The 23,051-nt window shown below is 50.0% G+C and overlaps 1 protein-coding gene across 3 annotated transcripts in view; it reads left to right on the forward strand.

Annotated features, from left to right (window-relative positions):
* MYO19 (myosin XIX) overlaps positions 1 to 23,051 on the forward strand; it is an 804,019-nt gene that overhangs the window by 584,230 nt on the left and 196,738 nt on the right. For 2 of the 3 annotated variants that reach the window (XM_069614704.1, XM_069614705.1), the window contains exons 18-20: positions 2,866 to 2,936; positions 3,607 to 3,719; positions 7,023 to 7,195. In XM_069614704.1, coding sequence (XP_069470805.1) covers positions 2,866 to 2,936; positions 3,607 to 3,719; positions 7,023 to 7,195 — 357 coding nt within the window. Of the gene's footprint in view, positions 1 to 2,865; positions 2,937 to 3,606; positions 3,720 to 5,087; positions 5,220 to 7,022; positions 7,196 to 23,051 lie in introns of those variants that run through there. The other variant, XM_069614706.1, reaches the window with a different exon arrangement.

Consider the following 23,051-nt stretch of genomic DNA (forward strand, 5'->3'; position numbering starts at 1 on the left):
TTGATTAATATCTGGGAACAGAGTTATAGGAAAGCATTTGATGCGGTAGGCAGATTACTGCTGAGCAGCCATTTCACAGACAGCCATTGAACAGCCTCGAGATATTCTCATAAGAAGTGGGCCAGAAAGAAATGTGTCGCCTGTGAGCTTGGATATAATGCTCCTAAGGCAATACCGACTCCTTGTCCTCACTAAGAAGAGAGCCCATATCCAAGCCTGTGTCTCTGCGTCATCTAACAACTGGGCTAAACTCTTTCAAATCTGCAAGGATATGGCCAACCCTGCTGCTGTATCTACCTCTCCTGTTGCCTTCCAGGCCCTCTGCACGGCCCTTGCCTCTCATTTCATCTAAAAAACCCAGGACATCCTGTCCACCCTCTCATCGTCTCCTCCTCCTTGTCCCCCTTCTCTCTATGATACCTCTGTCCCCCTTGCATCTGCCCCTCCTGCCTCTTTCTTATTTTTTCCTCTGTTCTCCCATGAAAGATTTCCAGACAAGTGTGATCTATGAAAGTCTGGTCAAAACAGGTTCTTCCCTGTTTGTCCAACACCATCAAGGACCACATTGACACCCTTGCTCCTGCTCTAGCCGACTTCTGCAAACACTCCTTCGCCTCTGGACCTTCCCCTCCCCTCTCAAGCACTCTTGTGCACCCTCTTCTCAAAAACCCACAGCCGACCCCTCTTGCCCGGCTAACTATCGCCCGATCTCTATCACTCCCTTCCTGGGCAAACTGCTGGAAAAGTTGGCCATCTCCCAGCTTAATCTTCACACCGATTCTGTTGGTTGTCTCCATGACCATCAGTCTGGCTTCAGAGCTGCCAAAAGCTCAAACTGCTCTCCTGAACATCCGTGAAGACCTGCTCTCCAACCTTGATTCTAATATCCCATCTGTCCTCATCCTACTTGATCTTTCTTCTGCCTTTGACATGGTCAACCAACGACCCCTGCCTTAATGCCAGTAAGACAGAGATCCTCCTCATCGGCAGACCTGCAACTTCCTTTCCTGTCACTCTCTGGCCGGCCTCCCTTGGCCCTCTCCCTGCTACCACTTGCGAGGCTAAGCACCTCAGGATCATCTTTGACTCCACGCTTTCCTTTTCTCCTCACATCTCTGAAGTCTCAAAAAATTACCAATTGCACCTCCTCAGAGGTATTATTCCTTTCCTCTCCTTTCCCCAGAAGCCCACTTTCTCCAGAGCTCTGGTTTTCTGTCTAGGCTGCACTATTGCAACAGCCTCTTTCTAAATCTGCATGCAACCACTCTCCATCCTCTGCAGCTCATCCAGAACAGGACTGCAAGACTTGTCCTTGGCCTCAAGCCCTGGGGTAGTATTTCTCCAGCCCTGAAATCTCTTCATTGGCTCCCAGTGGCTGCAAGGATTAAATGCAAGACCCTTTGCATTGTCCACAAGGCTTTCTGGGGCCTGGGCCTACAATACCTTCAACTCTCCCTCCTTAAATACATTCCTACTCGAGATCTTCGCTCCTTCACCTCCAACTCCCTCAGGGTCAGTCACTTCTCCAAGCAACGAGTTGGGGGTAGATCCCTTTCCTCGGCTGGTGCCTCCCTCTGGAACAACCTCCCTGTCTCTATGAAACTTGAAGAGAACCATCTTCGGTTACGGAAGCACCTCAAGTCCTTCCTCTTTGCTTCTGCCTTCGCTCTCCCTCTGCCCTGCTAATCTGTCTTCTTTGGCACCGGGCACCTGGTTACCCTCTGATTTCGGGCCCAGATCCATGCCCTCCCAGCCACACATCTGCACTGCCTCCTAGCAACCCCTGCACTTGGGTCTGTATCTGCAGTCTGAATCTGTATATTCACTGTAACTACTGTATTTCACGCTATGCATACTTGTATATATTTACTGTAACCTTGTAACTCACGCTAATACATACTTGTAACTTTTTGCAAAAGCGCCCAGATACCTTTGGGTTCACTGCACTATATAAATTACAGTCCCCTTCCAGCACTCATCAGACACCTGTTTACTACACCTTGTTCTCGCACTTTCCACCTGCTGGCCGCACTACCTGTTGTTGTTCTATCGCGTGTTCATCACTTTCCACTGCCCCTACCCCTCGCACTTCCCTCTCCCCTGCACTTGCACGTTCTCAATGTCACTGGGCCTAGTAAGATTGTAGTTTTGTCCTCCCTTGTTCCCCTCTCTTGCCCGTCGCACTCTGAAGCACGAGTGTATGGGCACAATACAAATAAAATATATCATAATGTAATTTTTCAGTGCACACTTTTTTCCAATTTTACACAAGTTGTCTAATTTTGTGGTGTAGTTTGCAACTGGAGAATTAAACATGTCAAGATAGTCATACTCGGGAAGGCTTAGTTTGAACCGATATGTATTTGCAAACAAAGTGAATTAATCTTAAAAAGGAAAGATCTGTTGTCTTGGGTAGATTAGATGAGACCCCTCATGCGTGAACCCGTTTGCATTTGTCAACTGAGTCCTTTGGTCCCCGCAGTTTACAAACGAGCACAATTTTTTAAAATGGGGTATGATTAACAGTGGTGGATTTTCAATAGGAATGTGCACCCTCCTAATGCACACAATATCTATCCCTTCTGAAATGATGTAGCAAATTACCTGTCTAACGGAAACTAATTTGTACGCTTTTCCTGAAAACCACTTCCTTAATAGTCGTAATCAGTACCTTTACTCTAAAACCCCAACCTCCATGTTTGGTTTTTTTAAAGGAAGGGAATGGTCAAATACTTATTACACTTTCCTTCTTATGAATTTGTTTACTGGCTATTGACTATTGTGGTCTCCAACATATACCGGTAGAATGCATAAATAGCAGAACTGCAGTTTGTGAAGCTGAACATTTGTTTATTTGTTCTCAAGGTTCTCAGTCAACTAGAAGCTTGCGGGATTGTGGAGACCATCAACATCAGTGCGGCCGGCTTCCCTATCAGGTATGGCAGGGAATGTCCCATTGAGGACTTGGACTGTTTGCATTCCTAATGAGAACATGTCAACCATGTAGTTAGTCAAGTAGTAGTAATTTCAGCTGGTAGCTCTTTCTAATGTATTTTCTACTCTTAAGTATTCAGAATGAAGGGGCTAACGTTAGCTGTTCCCCCACATCACTAGAACATTAAAAATGAAAGAAATGGTTAAAATTCATTTGAAACCCCTTTTTGTTCTGAAAGCCCAACAGATTGGCACATAACTTTGTACCTAGTGATAAGTTAGCTATGTCAGTTAAGTGCTTGGGTCAGAGATCAATTTTCCAACTGCAGTCAATGGTTTGCATAGTGACAGGGTTGTCTCTGTCCTTAACCCTTCTAAGATCAATGCATGCACTACCATTGTGTTGGGTGACAATAGCACATTATTACAAGGCACTTGCAAGTGAAGGAATCCTGCATGAAGCTCTTCAGAAACATTTGATAGCCTGCCTTACAATATCAACCGCGTCTCGTATTCTACTTCAGTTGCCCTTTTTGCGCACTTTTTTTTTTCAGTCTCCTGGCGATATTGCTTTAAACCACTTTAGTGGAGGTCCCAAACTAATTCATGACAGTTTTCACTAATTCTGTGTAGACATAGTGAATCTAAGTAACTGTAATCTCTTTCTTGAAGAGTCTCATTTCAGAACTTCATAGAACGTTACCAATTGATGAGGAAAAGACAGCCTTTCCGTTTAGACGGTGTACATCAAGCGAACGACTGCTGTCCTTCTAAGAAGAAACGAGGTATATGTCTGTTTGGGTTTGCAGTCTTCCTGACGCTGATCGTTGATGCAAAGATGTTAAGGTGCATCATGGCTTTCTCTTTTCTGTGCTCATTCTAATCTGCACGCAAGTGAGGGCACCCATGCATGTTACTTTTATTAAGGACAGAGTTTCAAGGAAGTGACCTTCAAGCTTATAACATACCTGCTTTAAGCTTTCGGCGTGTTTTCTGCACTCTTCCATGTTGGTCTTGGTGCAAGCAGCCGGAAGAAGACATTACAAATTGTCTTTTTACTTTGACCTTGGTAGGAAACCTCACTAAGCCATACTCTGATCAAAGCACCACAATTAATGTGAAGTGAACTATGGCACCCCGTGCAAGAACACTAATTCTCATCAAAGTGTTGTCCTGTTCAGTGTTAATGATGCCCTACTCAACACAACGATGCCAACTCCCCGGCCCACATATGTATGTGCATCGGTCATCAAATACCACATGCAGTTCCTATTTATTCTTTCTATAGAAAAGTCCGGAAAGCACATCTTGGGTGTTCATACACATTTTACAGGAATTGTGCTTAATAGTTTCCTGACCCGCTCCCCCCTTCCAGTTTTAAAGGTACAGTCCTATGTTTAGGTCCTGCATGCATCACTGCATACATGCAAAATACCGGAAGAATGCAGATAAACCTGAAAGATGTGTATATTTTTTGTTTGCACTTGTATTTAGTGAAGAGAGAGGCAAGTGCTTATGTTAGAAACAGACTGTATTAGCAAAACAATGAATGGAACTTTTCCTTTCCAGGGTTCATTTACAAAACTTGATGGAGATTAGTGAGCAGCTTCTATAATGTGCGTATAATATTGATATAGGAAGGTAGAGCCTCACAGTGGTGTGTGAATGAAAGTGTAACAGGAGCCCACGTGGGGGTGAGGTGGGCAACGTAACTGACCGATTAATTGGTGCTTGAGAATGCAGAGTGAGAGGTCAGGAGTAGGGATCTTTGGGATTGTTTAGGGGGTGGGGCTGCTAGGGCGAGGTAAGGATGGAGGCATGGAATGTCCATATGAAGGGTAGAAGGGACTGCAGTGAGTTGTACAGTAGGGATGTGAAAGGCATGTTATGCCTGCCCCTTCATAGGTAACAGAGAGGTTATGAATACATCTCTTTTGCAAGACTTCAGGCAATGGGAGAACATGTGCTGTGGTTTGAGGGTGGTGGGTCAGTCGGTATGGGCTATTTGTTCTCCCTTCGGTGCTTCCCGTTGTAGAAAGCTTCAGGGACCGTGCCATAGTGCAGTATAGACCTGCATTTGGCAGACCTTGTTAATGCTTAAACTCACTCTTTATGTTGATCACCCTCATCCATTTCTTTCTATCTCTTTCTAGTAACCCGGTAAACTCTCTAATTTCTGGATTCTACTACTGGTATCTTTCCAACTGTGCTTGCTGTTATTTTGCTGCTTTCCTCCTCTGGAGACATTTCTCGAAAACTTGCCCTTGGCACTCTGTAAATTAACTTGTGAGGTAAATCGACTGGATTATTTTTTTTAAATCAAATGACTTGTTGCTTAAGCCGAGCTTTTTTTCTCTCTGTATCGAGAAATAGTCTTTCATGGCACAAAGCTCAAAATAAAACAAAGTCAACAAAACCAAAATGATAGTTGATGTTTTGCATCTATTGTTTATCCTACCTTTGACACCATCTTGAAAGAATTGCCCTTTGCTTGTTTGCATGTTTTCCCCCCTGCGGATAATTGTATTTTCTTATGTGCCTCCTGCTGCGGGATAAGAATACACTTTCCATTTTCCTGGATGTTGTAAAAACTGAAAAATCTGCTGATTGTTTGTGGAACACAGGAGTGTTTAGATTGTATATTCTCTTTTCAGGAACAGTTGCCAGTAAGCAAGGGTAACCTCTGTAGTGTGAAGATATTTTTCTATTACTTGCCTGGTTGTTAAAAGATGCTATTGTCCAACCCACCTGCCTCCTCCGCTATTAGATTGTTTTTTGGCTGTCTGATTCTTGTCACCTCGTTTTTGGGGTTACATCTTTTAACAGAGGTATTTTTCAGGGTGTTGACATCAGCTGAAGGAACCGCTTAAGAGTTTGCACATAACAAAACTCCAAATACATTTTTAAAAAAACGTGTAAACCATTGAGTTCCAAGCTACCAAGTGCAGGCTTGATTATCTTGTTGGCGATTTTAGGCTTACTATAAAGATAATTTTTAGTTGAAGTGTGCCTTTCTGACCTAATTGCAAACCCAAAGACAATCTCACGTACCAGTCAGAAAGATGAAAACACAGAGCCCCCTGTCATGTAGTCTTCCCTTCAAGATACCCATCCCTCGCTGACCGACCTGGCACAGGCTCTCTATATAACAAAACCATACAAAACGACCGAAAAATGCTACCACCAAAGGTTCGAACACCAAAAGTTTGAACCTTTGGTGGTAGCCTTGCAGGTAAGTAAAGAAAATAATAAAAAGACTGCAGGGGTGTCCCCCGCAACACCCTGCTCACTATACTGTGTGGCATGGTGAGCGGGGTGTTGCGGAGGACACCCCCGCAGCACACCCGCAAAAAAAAAAGAAAAAAAATGTCCCCTGCAACACCCCATTCACTATACTTTACAGTATAGTGAGCGGGGGTTTGCGGGGGAAACCCCTGCAACCCCCTAAGTATGTAAGTGTGTTCGCATGAGAAAGGTGCGTACATTTGGTAGTTCGCACCTTTCTCATGCGATCTTTCCGGCCGCGGCAAAATCAGCCGCGGTCGCATCACTGTAATTCGCCTAATTGTGGCTGTAAATGCACTTCTGGTGTAATATAAATGTCTTCAACAAGTGTGCCTTTAGCCACGTGCCTTACACCTGTTCCTTGCACTTACATCCTGTTAACAACAACAGTTTTGGCTTTTGTATAGGTATTAAATAGGCATAATGATCTGCAGTATCATTATCGCAGTGGCCCATGCATACACAGAAAGCAAAAATGTTGGCTTAGCCAATTCATGTTTATTACATGCTGAGGGTCTGAGTTGTGTTTTGGGGCCGTTAATTGAGATGCTTTAAGAGGGAACTTGTTTTCAGCCAAAGCCTACAGAGAAGTAAGTTGACCTTGCTTTTTGTCCCGACACTTACAAAGAAGACAGCCGGGTCAGGCCTTTTGATACCTGAAAAGTGTGTTGTGCTGACTGTCAAGAGAGAAATGGCGAGTGGAAGAGTTGTAGAAAGCACGTGGTTTGCTACTCCTTACCACAGAATGCTCCTGCTGGCTTGCATGTTGTTCCTTCTAATGCAGTCTTTCTTGTGTTTGGCAGTTTCCATGGGAGAAGAGAGTAATAAGGAAACAGTCCTGGCTGTTCATGATATCCTTGAAAATGTGCTATCTGGTCGGGGTAGCTTTTCCTCATTCCACAATCAAGCAGAGTCTAAACCTTGCAACATGTTGGTGCACTGTGGCAGAACCAAAGTATTTATAACGCATCCCATGGTAAGTGAATCATGTGCTAGTTTCTAATCCGTGCTTGGTACTAAAGCGATATGGGCTAAAGCGATATGGCCATAACTGATTACTTACACCTTTCAATCATAATGTGTGTTCCTGATAAATCATATGGAGAAGGAAACGGATAATGTATTCTGAATGAAACAACCACACTTGTTGATGCAGAGATAATTGTTAGGTAGAAAGCCCACTTTTTCTCATATGAGGTAGCCTTCTCTCTATTCTGCTGACTTTAATGCCATCACCAGGTCTTTCGCTAAGGCGAGTGCATCATCATTCTAGCAGAGAAACCAACACACAACTCTAGGTTTCAGAGGCATCCTCACCGCGCCCACAGAGGCAGAGGGAACCCGAGTGCTGGGTCACAGGTGATCAAAAGACCATGAACAGACAAGGCATTTTTTGCACTGTGAAGCTAGGTTTGACATTCCTAAGGCCGATTGTGACAGTTGGATTTAGGATTCCCGTTCCCTACCCCACGCCTTAATTCTCCTCTACCAAATATTTTCATCAAACCTAATAAATCAAATAGCTTTTATTCGACTTTACATCATTTACCATAAACATACATGTATATAAAATCACAATGAAACGTGAGAGATTAGTAAAGGACACCATGTGCAACACAGTACAAACAGAATTGACATGGCAGAGGTATAATCCATCAACAAGTTCAAAATAAATAGGCAAATCTAATTCTAAAATGGTAAACGATTAAAAAGAGATCCCCTTTTATAATACAAATCATTGATCACTGGTTTCATTACCCCTGTTAAAACATGATTGGATAAAAAGTCATGATCTTAATTCAGGCGTTTTAAAAACTAAGTTTTGACAGTTTTATTGGGCCTACCACACACAGCTGTCAATACAATTAGCTAGCACGCCTTGAAGTACTAGCCCCATTTTCATTAGGATTATTGTAGCATTTAACCATGAGAAAGGGACCCTGCTCAGACTAAGGCAGGTGTTAATGAGGAGCCTTAGAATGGTCGCCCGTACTCCCATTTCATTATCTATTAAATCTATTGGCAGTAAGTCTGGGCCAGGTGCTTTCCCCCCACTTCTTTGAGGATATGGCCATGCATACTTCCTCTAGTTCTATGGTAAGTGGGGTTATATCCTGACATCAAAATACTCCCCCCATCTCTATCATTTTGTCTCCACTGCCGTACAGATCCCTAAAGTGAGTCAACCAAGTGTTTGTGCTTATATCAGTCCTGAACCCCCTGCTCCCCCAGCCCTCCATTTGACCCACCCACTATTTTCCAAACCTTATGTGAATCCCCTGCTTCTACCGCTTCCTGCATTCTCTCCCATTCCAAGCGAACAAACCTGTTTTTTGGGGATTTTAATACGGCTTTATAAAAGGCCCTATATGTTAGCTCAGCTTTGTCCGTCTCGTGGCGTTTTTTAAGGCAGTTTAGTATGTCGGATTTCGCCAATCTACAGTCCTCATCGAACCATGGCTGGGCTTTTATTGCATGTTTTTTTACCTTTTTGCTTGCTTTTGCAACAAAATGTGGGATGGTTGTGACAACTTCGTTCAAGGATGAAAGAATCTCAATGTCCCCCCATTTCCTTCGTGGCTAATGCTTCGAGGGCAGGGAGGATTGCTTTGTATATATGGGGTTTCAATTCTCTAGTATCAACGTCGGACCATTTTATCCGCTGCTTGGATACACCCTGCAGGTGCATGGGGAAGCTAGGTGTATTACCAGAGACCTCAGTCTGGCCACTCAGCTGGATAAGCTTCAGTGTCAGGGGCATATGATCACTGCCCTGGGTGCTAATGACTTCAAAGTCAGAGGATTTCCCCTATGGATTAGCTGACAGATTCCTCGCTCGAAGGCTGGGGAGCCACCCTGGACGTTCTCTCAGTCCACGGCACCTGGACTCGACAGGAGCAGGAATACCACATCAATTGGTTGGAGCTGAACACCTTCTGGCTAGCGCTCAGAGCATTCCTACCCCTTCTCAGGGGCAAGGTTGTCCTCATCCGGACAGACAACTCAACCAGCATGTACTATGTCAACAGGCAGGGTGGCACCAGATACCCCTCCTCTGTGCAGATCAGCATGTGGGAGTGGGCCCTGGAAAACGTCATCTACCTCATGGCAGCCCACCAGGTTGGGAGCGGACAATTACGAGTGGCAGTTAAACAACCTCATTATTCAGGAGATCTTCAACAGGTGGGGTCATCCCCAGGTGGATCTCTTTGCCACCTGGCACAACAAGAAGTGACCTCAGTTTGCCTCCTGGCGGGGACAGGATCCCAGCTGCCTGGGTAACGCATTTTGGCTTCAGTGGGACAGCATGACAGCTTACGCCTTCCCTCCCACTCCGCTGATTCACAGAGTAATTTGCAAGATCAAGGAGTCTCACCAACTCAACATCATTCTAATAGCTCCATGGTGGCCGGCCAGGCCATGGTTTTCGGAGCTGCTCAGCCTCTCTGAGGTGCCTCCGAATCATCTCCCGACGGGCTCAGCACATCTTCTGGTCACAGCAGGGAGGCAGGGTCATCCCCCCCGCACCTCAGAAAATAGCCCTCACTGCGTGGTACCTGAATAGGTAATGCTGCGGCACCTCAGCCTCTCCCAGGCTAATCTGGAATCATACAGGGAGCAAGACTACCAGGGCCCAATATAAAAGTAAATGGACCAGGTTCTGCCACTGGGCAGACTCCAAGGAAATCGACCCCCCTGGCATGTACTTTGGACAATGTGCTTTCCTTCTCGGCGCACCTCGCCCACTCGGGGGTCCAGGTGGACACCTGTCGTACATACATCGCAGACATCGGGGCTTACAGGAACTCAGAGGAGGGGACCTTGTCTTCCTCCAATCCTATCGTCAAGAAACATTTGACGGGGTTTGCAAGGCTCTACCAGCCCATTAAGAAGCCACATGTGTGGGACCTTAACATAGTCCTGGGCCTCACCTCGGCTCATAGAGTTAGCAAAATCCAGGTGCTGATCGCCTCGAACCATATACTACCTTTCACAGGGACAAAGTAGTCCTGCGAACACACCCAGCATTTCTGCCCAAGGTTCCGCCTACTTTCCACTTGAACGAGGAAATAGTCCTTCCTACGTTTTTGCCGATCCTAAGGACGAAGCAAAGAGTGCTGCACTGCCTGGATGTCAGGCATGCCCTGAAGTTCTACTTGGAGAGGACCAAGGGCTTCCACAAATCGGATGCCCTGTTTGTCACCTTTGGAGGCTCAAGACCAGGCCATCAGGCCTCCAAGGCCTCCATATCCCGCTGGATGGTCTCGGCCATCAAAGAAGCGTACGAGGGCCAGCACAAGCCGCTTCCGGCCAACATGCATGCTTACGCAGTCAGGGCCAAGGCAACGGCCATCGCATTCCAGCGCCATGTCCCTTGGCAAGTCATAAGCAGGGTGGCCACTTGGGCCACTCCCACGGCTTTCTGCAAGCATTACTGTTTGGATGCCGGCTCTAGATCTGACGCGGCTTTCGGACTGGCGGTTCTCAGGAACCTATTTGCTTAAGGAGGGTCTCCTCTCCACCCTGGGGCTGCATTCAGTTGTAATCGCCCATGCAGTATGGAGGAAAGGGGACGGGACGTAAGAGTAAAGTTACTCACCGTAGTGACTAACATACTCTTAGTCCATAGTCCCCTTTCCTCCATACATCCCACCAACCTCCCCCCTAATAATACTGGTGTCATTAGACAATGTTAAATCTATTGTTGACGCGTCAATGGGGACTGAGGTGTGGCGCCAGAGAACGGAGTCAGGGCAGCGCATGCTCCCTGGGCCGCACCCCAGCACGTCTTTAAATTTAAAGGGAAAGAAAGTCTTTTCTGGTGAAAATGGTTGTGTCTCCCATCCCTTGGAAGGGACGCCCATGCAGTATGGAAGAAAGGTGACTATGGAGTAAGAGTATGTTAGTCACTACGGTGAGTAACTTATAATTTACTGGAAGAGGATTGCCTTATACAATTCACTATGTCGCATCTCATGATAGATTTGCACCCCCTCCTGGATCTAAAATAGTATGTTACTTTGTTTATAAGGGACTCTTGCGATTCACAGGACCCTGGGGCAAGTTTCCCCACGTTATACAAGGTGACTGACGGGCAGTTGTTTTAAATCCATTGCATTTACATGGTCATGTCCAACCCTCCCGACCCTCCCCCCTCACCCCCATGCCCCACCGGTATGGCATTTGGGTTGTTGAGCTAATGGGGCGGATGGTTTGATGGGATTGTGGGCCAATGAGGTATGTGGTTTGATGTGTGGTGGGTGCATTTTTGGGTACTAGACATCATAGTTCCCTGCGATGCCCCACCCTCTTTCTTCAGCCCATGAGGGTTGTCACTGTGCCTGGGTAAAGCTCTGCCCCGAGCGCCAGGGATGCCTCCCGCCTCCCTTCCCCCTTACAGCTTCTCTCCCTCACTGAGGTCTTGGCTCATCCTCTTGTTCTGTGGTGCCCTGGGTGGCCTTGACTCTGTCTGGCAGGGCCTGGGCGGGTGTTTGCTCAATGTGTCGCCACAAGGTGGGATTGGTAAAGGCTGGGGCATCAAGGTTGGGGTAGCTAACATCATCTCCTTTAACCATGCGATGTCCACGGCCAGTAGATCAAAATGTGCCTTTTATTAGAGTTTCCAGTCCGCACATTAGGGCCATGGGCCCCAAGGGGGACCTGAGCCGGATCCCATTCATTTAAGACCCCACCACCACCACGCCCCATGTGAGTTATCTCGGTTAGAGATACTTTCTGTTTGGGTCTCTTTTTCAATCCCTATTTTACTGTTCTTAAAGCAGAGGGTTGTCTGCTGCAATCTTTTAGCTACCTTCACAGGCCTAGGAACGGGTCCTAACTCTTTGTGAGTCCTTGTTGTTGGACCCATTGGAAACCTCACCCAGTACCAGATAGCGGTTAGTTGTGGGATCCATGATTTTCAGCTCCCCTTCTTTCTCATTCAGGGAGGCTGGGTAATATTTTCTCCCCTTGTTATAAATGTAGGGTGGCTAAAACGAGGACAAGTGTGCAGGGTACTCTGAGTTTATGCCAGGGAGGCACACCCAACAGCTCGAGAAGCACACAGCGTCCAAGGCTCCCCCCTCACTGGGCCGTTGCCTTTCACTTCTTCTCAATGCTGTCTCCTCTTGGCTGTGTAAGGCGGGTCCTTGCATGTAGCATGGTGCTCGTAGAGACAGTTGCTGTGAGGCCCGGTTTTCCAAGCAGTGCCGATAAAGGAGCTGCAAGCCAGGAGTAGGATGCAAAACGGAGAGATCTGGATCCAGGTGATAAGAGCTCTTCTCTAACGAGCTTGAAATCCCTGCAGGCTCAAACTCCCCGTGATTTTACGGCGTTGTGGGTGGAGCTTAGCTATGACGGCTCGTAGAAGTGAAACAGCTTGTCCCTGCAGGCTCAAACTCCTGCACCCTTGATCCCCGCTGGCTTCAGCCCTCACGGGGGATAGCAGGTGATTTTATGGCATTGTGGGCGGAGCTTAGCTACGGCGGCTCGTAGAAGTAAAACGGCTGGTCCCTAAGGGCTCAAACTCCCGTACCCTTGATCCCCACGGGCAGAGAGAAACAGAGTGCCGGGTCACAGGTGAGCAAAAGACTGTGAACCGACAAGGCATTTTAGCACTGTTAAGCCAGGCTGCCAAGCCTGAGGTTTGACATCCCTAAGGGAAATTGTGACAATAGGATTTAGGATTCCCGTTCCCTACCCCATTCCAAAATAATCCTCTCCCAAATATTTTCATCAAACCTAATGCAGGTCCTGCAAAAGTTTCTGAAGATGGTTTCAATAGAGCAGATCCAATTGGAAAGGCCTTTGCAGGTGTTTCTTTGCCCTTCCAAACAAGAACAAAATGGGTTGCAGGACCATACTCGACTATTCAGCTTCAATATATTCCTCCCTACAGAGAGGTCCAAAATGGTTACTCCGTGGCAGATCCTATCTGCTCTGATGGTGCGTGATTGGTTGTGTGCAATAGATCTGCAAGATTCTCATATGCACATATCAATATGGAAGCCAGACAGTGTTTCTCCAGCATGGGGTCTGGCATGGATTCACATGCTCATGAATATTCCCCGTCGTCAGGCCGGGAATCCTTTGTAAAGAAAAAAATCAGTATCAGTTTCGTTTCTGATCTGTCTTTCTTAGTAGTAACCAATCACTGATCTCTGAGTCATACTGCCCCCAGCCAATGACTGCCCTCTACCCAAGCCCCTCCCCTGGCAGCAATCCTCAGATTTTTACCGCACGTTCAAGTGTTGGGAGTCCTTGTGTTTAGCTCTCGAGCTTTTACTGCGTTTTCGCGCTTTCTTTTTTCAGGAGATTTTTCTCTTTTTTCGGTTAATCGAGCCTCAAGCTCCACCGTTTCTACTTCCGATAACTGGGACCCGTTTTGGAATTCTTCTACGCCCCTCAAGGGTGACATTTTCGATGAGTTACGCTTCTTGGAGGATTCCAGAAGATCTGTGGCCTACCTCAACAGACATGGCCCAGGACAAGGGAAGCTCGACTCCCGGATCCAAGCTGTTCAGGAGCTGCCCAGGATGCGGATTGCAAAATGTTTTCAAGGAGGACGAGCATTCGAGATGTCTCTACTGCCTTCATGAGGACAAAACGCGCGTGGAGAAGGACTTTGCGTTCTGCAAGAACCTGTCGGAACGGACCAAGCAAGATCGTCGTTCCTGCCTCGCCGCCTGGCTGGAGAAAGGCACAGCAGGTGAGAAGGCGAAGAGGAAGTCTGAGCGGTCTTCTAAGTCCTGTGAGGGCGCCCCGGCGACGGGGGCCCAACAGAAGGCCAAGCACCGTGAGTCCACGGGCACCGGGAGTGCCGAAAGGTTGGGCTCTTCGGCTGCCAGGGAGGGCGCGACTTCCCCGGCACGATCAACCACGAGCCAGTGCTCTGGTTCGGGGAAGAGGAAGTCCGAGAACCCGGGTAAGCTTCTGGAGAGGCCCCGGTCGACCTCGAAGGGAGCCGAGGGGGAGCGAGTGTAACGCTCACCTGACTCCCACGGAGGCGCTGGCCTGGCTCGCGCTGCTGTGACCTCTTCAAAGGTGATGCGCAGGGTTCGGAAGACGGTCTGGACCGGGCCCCCAAATCTGGCTTGTCTGGCTCGCAGAAGTATCCTTCTGTAGGCGAAAATAGGGGATTAACTGTCTGTGGGGTAATGCAATCAGCCTCCCACTTCCCCTCTCACCCTCCTCGAAACCCTTCTGTGATTCCTCGTAGCGTCTCACCTTAGGGTCTGGAAGGACGAGCTCTCCATCTTGCTTCTGATGCAGGTGCGCATTGGTATTTTCAGATTGGTGAGAACCAAACTTGCTTGGCTTCCAGGTAAGTTTTTTGATAAAAGGTTCCCCTTGTGTCCATGCATTAATGTACTAATGCTAGTGTCTTTTTCCCCATAGGGGCCGGGATACGGAATGCCGGGGAACAGGCACCGACCCGAGATGAGAGGTGAAATCCTTGTAGAAATCAGGTAAGTCTTTAATGAGCGCTTTTTTGGTAATGTCTTTTCATTCGCTCATTAACGCTGATGTCTCTTTTTCCCCTTAGGGGCCGGGGTCCGGAAATGCCAGGATGCGGCGCGGACCCGAAATGAAGAGGGAATGAATCAACAGGTAAGTCTTAACATGGAGAATTAGCTTTCCTTATTCCCTTCTCTCTCTCACCTTTTGTTCTGGTCTTTTTCTCCCTAGGCACTGGGGCGTGACTGCGAATCCGGATGATCGCTGCTGAACATGGAGGCGCCCTGTAAAGGTGAGTGGAATGCGGCGCTGCAGCGATCGACGCGATGAGCTTTTAAATAAAAGTCTTTCTTTTCAGGATTGTTGGCGAGATGTCTCTGGGATCCGGATTTAGCAGGTAAGGACTTTTCCTTCTTCTGTTCTCTACTTCTCTTCCTTTGCAGGTGATCCAGGATGCTGGCAGGCGTGGCAGAAGTCAGGATGCAGGAGCAGACACGGTGAGCGTCCAGCTGCTAGATGCAGAACAACGCGAAGCACGTGTGGCTGTTCGGGTGGGGTTTAAATAGCCTTGGAAGAAGTTCCAGGTATGTATCCTTCCTCCAATCAGGTATGTATCCTTGCCCGACCACGCCCGGATGGTAAATTAGTCCCACAGGTAAAGTAGTTCCTTTCAGGCCTCAAGGAGGCCGGGATCCTGCAGCATGGTCTGCATCAGGTAAGTGCACCCAAGCACTTCCATAATGAGCCTGGCGCCTATGGCGCCAGGACTGATGTCTTTTATGAGCCTGGCGCCATAGGCGCCAGTACACTGTCCAAAGGGCCCCTAAATGGGGTTGCTGGGTCCTTCCTTGGGGACTGGATGTCCACTTTCGGGGACGCAGGGCTTGAACCGGCTCCCCGGGAGCGGGCATCATGACAGCGAGGCGATGACCCTCCCCCCAAAGCGAAGGCCCGGATGCACCTAAGGTGGTGAGGGCCTTGATCCACCCGGCAAAGGCCTCTATTGAGGTTGTTGCAGCAGCCTGGCGAAGCCGGCAGAGGCTACGCCAGTGGAGGCGGCCTCGGGGCCCAGAGTTTCCCAGCCGCCATGGAGGGAATCCTCTTTCCAGACCATCGTTAAGACCCCCGTGAAGACCTTGGCGGAAAAAGAGGGGGGGGGGCGGTGGCCATTACGGACTCGGAGGATCCGGTGGAAACCGTGAAAGGCCTCAACGAGAGGTTCATTGGCCTCAACGAGAGGTTCGCGAAGGTTCGATCCCAGGGGACGGTTCCCACTGATGTGATCGAAGATAGCGACGATGGCGACGACGAGGGCCCAGTGGAGCAGCCATCCCATCCGTCGCAGCCATTACCCGAGCCCCAGGATAGCTCGGCGGCCATTTTGTTGGCGATCCAATCCTTATGTACTGCGATAAGGATGAGGTTACCACGGACCCCGACGGAGGATCCAGAACCAGGCCCGTCGGGAAGCCCTCCGAACAAGCGGAGGAGAGTCCACCCCGTTCCGCCCTTCGTGCCCGCGAGGCCTGTGGACCCCTCGCCGGACCCTAGAGAGGATACGGCGACGGATACAGCGACGGGGACAGACGGCGGCGGCGATGACACAACGGACATCCCGTCATCACCCCCCCCGGCCTCCCTCGGGCTTCTCCACCCGACGAAATTGGCTCTTTTCATGCCATGATAACCAGGGCATCCGAGCTCTTCCAGCTCTGCCCTGAGGAACAGAAAAAGGAAGGGTTTCTTTACCAACGACGAGAGGCCAAGAGAAAGACGGTCCTCGCGGTGCCATTGCTCGACGACATCTGGGACGAGGGACTGGCTATCCTCAAGAACCCTGCCACGACACCCGCCAAGAGGGACAGGTACGAGAAGAAGTACCGGGTCCCCGATGCCGCCCCCTTGTGCCTCAGGGCCCAGCCCACGCCTCTGTCGTCTCGGCAGCGGCCAAGAAGAAAGCAGCGGGTGCGGCGGCTTCAACTTCCACTTCCCCGCCGGACAGCGAGGGCAAGAAGTTGGACTCCATGGGACGACGAGTCATCTCGTCGGCGGTGACGATGATTAAGGCGGCCAGTGCCTTAGCGATTGTGGCCTGTTACGATACGGAGCTTTGGTTCAAGATAGCTCCTCTGCTAGAGTTCCTACCGAATGACAAGAGGGCAGAGGCCCTACAGATTCTGCAGAAAGGAGAGGTGGCGTCAGATCATGCCATAACGGTGGCAACAGACATTGCTGATACCGGATTTCGCCAACTGGGCAATGGGGTTTGCCTCCGACGACGAGGATGGCTCAAGGCGACAGACTTTCACCAGGACGTCCAGACCAGAGTTTTGGACATGCCGTTCGACGGCAACAACCTGTTTGGAAAGCCGGTGGATGAGTCCCTCCAGGCCATCAAGACGGACACGGAAACAGCCCGAGCCCTAGGAGTCCTTCAGCAACGGCGGCCCTTTCCGAGCTCTGGAGGCAGACAGGGAGCCGCCAAAGGATCCAGCGGCGGATCTTCTACTTACCACCAGGCGGCCCGCTCCTCGTCCCAGGAGGCCTACAGAGGCCACAGCAAGCAAGGAGGGTCTCGCCGCCGTCAGCAAGGAGGCCAAGGCAGCAAGGCCTCTTCCAAGCAGGACTGAACCGGCCGTTGCGTCGGGCCCCCACCGAAGCACCCCGGTGGTAGGCCGGCTGACGAAGTTCGTCAGCGTGCGGGAGTCCATCTCCACCGACCGTTGGGCGCTGGACACCCTGGCCTGCCGACACTCGCTGGAATTTCAAAAGAAGTGTCCTCGCATTCCTTCCTTGGCCAGGAAGCAGAATCACGTCCCTCAACTGCTGTTGGAGGTAAGGGCGATTCTCAGGAAGGGGGCCATCGAGCTCGTCCCCAAGAGGCTCCGGGGCTCCGGAGTATACTCAAGATACTTCCTCTTTTGAAAGAAGACAGGCGGTTGGCGCCCCATCCTGGACCTGCGTCGGTTGAACAAGTATATCAAGGCACAGAAATTCAGGATGGTCACCCTCCAGCACGTGCTGGGACAGCTGGAGGAGGGCGACTTCCTATCGTCACTGGACCTGGAGGATGTTTACTTCCACATCCCCATTCTAAAAGGTCACAGAAAGTTCCTCAGATTCGTAGTCCAGGGGCGTCACTACCAATTCAGAGCCCTGCCGTTCGGATTAAAGTCGGCACCCCGGGTGTTCACCAAGTGCCTCGCACCCATGGCGGCACGGCTGCACCTGCAAGGAATCCATGTCTACCCCTACTTGGACGACTGGCTAATCCGTGCAAGGTCAAGAGAACTTGCCGTCGAACACACAGCGAGGACCGTCCGCCTGCTCACGGAGCTAGGATTCGCCATCAACTACCCCAAATCCCATCTGGTCCCGTTGCAGGTGGCACTGTTTCTGGGAGCGAAGCTCGATACAGTGAGGCGATTGGCATCTCCATCGGAAGAAAGGACGAAGGCCATTTTGGGCAGGGTGCAACGCCTGTTAGCCACGGAGGTGGCCAGAGTGAGGTCCATCAAGTCTGTCCTCGGGATGATGTCCTCGTGCATCTACCTTGTGCCCCTTTGCAGACTTCGGATGCGTCCGCTACAAGAGTTCGACGCCCGCTGGATTCAAGCGGCGGGCTGCTTCGAAGACAGGATCCCGCTCGACGAGGAGTTACGTCGGGCGATTCTATGGTGGGGTGCCCATGCGCACCTCTCGGCAGGCATGGACTTCCAGGCCCCAGCGTATCAGGAGACGGTAACGACGGACGCCTCTCCGAAGGAATGGGGGGCCCACAACGGAGATCTCCACGCAAGAGGCCTCTGGCTTCTGGAGGAGAGGTCTCTTCACATCAACACCATGGAGCTACGAGCCGTGTTCTGGGCGCTCAAATCGTCCTTCCGTCCCTCAAGGGCAAAGTGGTGAGGATCTTCACCAACACCACCACCACAATGTTCTACATCCGGAAGCAGGGAGGCACCAGATCCCCAGCCCTATCCAAGGAGGCCCAGGATCTGTGGCACTGGGCCATCGCCCAGGGGATGTTTCTGGTTCCCTTCCACCTGGCAGGAATAAAAAACACAATTGCCGACTCACTCAGCAGGGAGCTGCGCTCGTGCCACGAGTGGGAACTACGCCAGGACCAGGTGGATCGGCTCTTTCAACGATGGGGCAAACCCCAGATCGACCTGTTTGCGGCGGCAACGAACTCCAAGTGCCAGAGGTTTGCCAGCAGGTTCGCCCAGCCACGGAGCATGGGCGATGCTTTCTCGTTCCTTTGGGACGGCCTGTTCCTGTACGCGTTCCCCCCGTTGCCGTTGCTGCTCCGTCTCATCAACCAGCTCAAGGGGTCCAGGTGCAGGATGATCCTCGTCGCACCGGCGTGGCCGAGACAGATCCGGTTCCCGGACCTTCTGGACTTGTCAGCGTCCCCACCTATCAAGCTGGCGAAGGACGCGGATCTTCTCTCCAGAGAAGGAGGCGCCATTCTCCATCACGACCCGGTGTCGCTGAACTTGCAGGCTTGGCTCCTGCAGCACTAGAGTTTGGAGGATACGATATCCCGGCTGACTGCAGAGAGGTTCTTGCAAAAGCCAGAGCGTCCTCAACTCTCAAATGTTTTGGACATAAGTGGAAGAGGTTCTCTGTCTGGTGCCGTGCACAGAAGATTGACCCTCTGCGGATTACGGCCCCTCAAGTATTGCCGTACCTACTGTCACTGGCCAAAGCTGGACTGGCTCATGCCTCCATCAAAATACATCTGGCTGCCATTTCCCGATACACCAGAACTACAGGACGGACGTCCTTATGGTCTCATCGCCTGGTGAAGGAATTTATGAAGGGACTATTCCGATCGTTCCCGCCGGTAAAGGCCCCTGCCCCGGCGTGGGAACTCAACATGGTGCTGACCAGGCTCATGGGGGCCCCATTCGAGCCTATGCACTCGGCGCCGTTGAAGTTCCTGTCGTGGAAGACAGCATGTCTTGTGGCCATCACCTCCGCACAACGAGTGGGAGAGATTCAGGCCCTATCTTGCAAGCCTCCATAATTGACCTTTCACGACACAAGGGTGGTGCTGAGGACGCACCCCTCCTTCATGCCCAAGGTGCCGTCGGACTTCCACCTCAACAAGCCCTTGGTGTTGCCAGTTTTCTTCCCGTCGCCTTTGTCTCCGGCCGAGAGGACTTTGCACTCGCTGGATGTGGCTAGAGCGCTGAAGTTCTACGTAGAGCGCACAAAGAGTTTTCGGAAGACGTCACAGCTGTTTGTGAACTTTGGACCTGTGAATCAAGGGAAGGCTCTCTCGAAGGCTTCCATTTCCAGATGGCTCTCCGGCTGCATCATGCACTGTCACCGGTTGGCAAACCGACCTCTGCCCGGCCGTCCGAGAGCCCATTCGACCAGAGCGATCGCTGCTTCCACAGCATTCCTGTCTTGTGTGCCCCTGCTGGACATCTGCAGGGCTGCTACGTGGAGGTCGACGCACACCTTCACGAGATTCTACTGCGTCGATCGGGACTCCAGGGAGTAGTTCAGGGTCGGCCAAGCAGTGCTGCGCAACCTGTTCGCTTAAAGGTGAGCCTGGTGAGGAGGTAAGAGATGCTTAATGTTGAGTTGTATTGCTTAATGTTGAGCCTGTTGCCACCTCCCGTGGTTGTGCATGTGTATACTGCTATGTATTCTTATATTCATGAGCATGTGAATCCATGCCAGACCCCATGCTGGAGGAGGAACAAGTTACTTACCTGTAACTGTTGTTCTCCAGCATGGGTCTGGCATGGATTCACATGCAAACCCTCCCTCCTTCGCCTCTGCGGCTCTTCACTTGGTCATACTGCCACTTTACGTGCTACCAAATCTGAGGATGCCACCAGGGGAGGGGCTTGGGTAGAGGGCAGTCATTGGCTGCGGGCAGTATGACCCAGAGATCAGTGATTGGTTACTACTAAGAAAGGCAGATCAGAAACAAAACTGATACTGATTTTTTTCTTTACCGAGGATTCCCGGCCTGACGACGGGGAATATTCATGAGCATGTGAATCCATAACTTAAATATGGAGGAAGCCCGGTATACAGTTGACTGAAATAGGTTCGCAACGTATACTCTGTCTGAATCCGGGAGGACAAAGATCTGTATTTAGAGCGAAGACAGAGCTATAGTGTAGATGCCACATATATACAGGGCTCCCAGAGTCGGGAGATCACACAGGGACCAGTCGTTTTTAAAAAATGATAAACATCAGATTTAATAGGGTTAGGATCTAAAAAGTGATTAAATAATATGGTCCACAATACATACAATTCATAAACTGAGTAACAAAAAAACCAAACAGTCGTTACGTGACAAGCTAGAATTTAGCTAATTAACAATGTATCAAACCATAGACACATTCAACATCTGTTGTTGTTACTCAGTTTATGAATTGTATGTATTGTGGACCATATTATTTAATCACTTTTTAGATCCTAACCCTATTAAATCTGATGTTTAATAGGGTCCCTGTGTGATCTCCCGACTCTGGGAGCCCTGTATATATGTGGCATCTACACTATAGCCCTGTCTTCGCTCTAAATACGCATGTGAATCCATGCCAGACCCATGCTGGAGAACAACAGTTACAGGTAAGTAACTTGTTCCTTCTTTTTGATCCAAAAGTCTCACTACCAGTAGTAGAGGGTAATAACGAAAAACATTTTTAAGGAATCATTATTACCGAGAAAATACCAAATGTTTATTTAAATATATATATTTCTGAGGCTTGTGGAATCTGCTTAGATCACATGCTGTGCATAGGCCGACATCTAGTGGAAGCTGCAGAGTATTACAGTTTGTTTTTCGAAACTCAAAAATGGGCGTCGACACAGGGCGTGCCAGTAATACTATCCCTAGTGTGACGTCCACTGCACCCATGATCCCTCACGCGTGTAGGACCCTCAGATTGTTTTTTTCCTCCATACTTGTCGGAAGCATTTCGCGGAGTTCCCTGGCTTTCAGCCATATTTTGTTAAATATCATATAATTTCCCTATTTCTTCCACTCCCACATCAAGACATCGAAGTTCGAAGATCGATGCCGGCCTGGAGAAGAAACAACCGCCGAGAGCTGCACGACGGACTTTGGGCCTCGGAAGGCCTCTGGCCTCGACCCGGGCCTTGAAAGGCCTCTGGCCTCAGCCCTGCAAGTAGGGAGAGTGGGGGGTGGAAACATACTCTACACTCTTATTTTTCCTACACACACTAGCCCGCTGCTACAGGGTGCGTATAGAGGGTACTCCTTTCAAATTTTGCCCCAAGTGCAACCGCAAGTATCCTTGGGTTGACAAACAGGCCACCTGTAACCTCTGGTTGCCATAGGATCACCCAGAGGCAAACTGCAGAGCGTGTAGCCGGTTCAAGGCTAAAACACTAAAGGACCGCTCGACCAAACGTTGGGCCCACCACGCCAGGCAACTCGAGGCCATGGAAGTGGAGGGCACCTTCAGTGATGGCAGCAACGCCGTACTTTCGGACAGCGAGGGCAAGGAGGTGTCGAAAGACGCCCAAGCGCAAGTCCCCGACCTCGGAAGATTGTCCGGCAGGGCAGTTATGGGGAGCTCACCCGGCGACACGAGCGCTACCCACCCCACTTCTACACCTAAACACTCGAAGTCCAACCGAGACTCGACGCGCATGTCGAGTTCTCGGAAAGAGGCACAAAGAGAGCGGTCCACCGAATCGGTGTCCTCTGGGCGTTCTCAGTCAAGATCGCCGCACAACACGAAGCAACCGTCCACAATTGCCAAGGGTGCCTCACTCACCAAAGTCACGGAGGTACGCTCGTCGGAAGACGAAACTGACCGCCAACCCCAGGCCGCACATCAGGAGTCGGCTCCAGCAGACCGTTCGGCGGCTGCTTCCTAGTCCCGACGTCCTCAATCGAAGGAAAGAGACACTACCCCCGAATCTCGACGCCAGGCGTCGAAAAGCTCAGAGAAGGTGAAAACATCAGGGAAACACTCTTCTACTCATGGGGAGGGGGGAAACAGTGGAAGAAACCATCTCACTCTTCTCCTGCAACACAGATACATAAAGACAGTTCTAAGCCTTCAGATAAGCATCATTCCAAGACCCTCTCAAGAAATGGTCATTCCCAGCTCCAAAAAATGGACCAGTGAGGATATAGACCGGGTCATGACCAGTATGTCCTCCCTAGCAGACTTCTACTCCAAGAACCCAGACCACTTCCTCACCTATACCCCTGATGGTGCTACTCCTTCAGGATCTAGGGACCCGCAGCCCCCTGGTAAGAAACCTCGGTTTGAGACTCCAACGCAAGGGCTGACTTCAGACCCTTTTTACATCCAGCCTTACACCCAGTAGAGTGAGGATCCACAACAGGACGAGGACCAGAC

This window comes from Ambystoma mexicanum, chromosome 9, assembly GCF_040938575.1.
Source record: "Ambystoma mexicanum isolate Mex_15411 chromosome 9, UKY_AmexF1_1, whole genome shotgun sequence".
NCBI classification, from domain to species: domain Eukaryota; kingdom Metazoa; phylum Chordata; class Amphibia; order Caudata; family Ambystomatidae; genus Ambystoma; species Ambystoma mexicanum.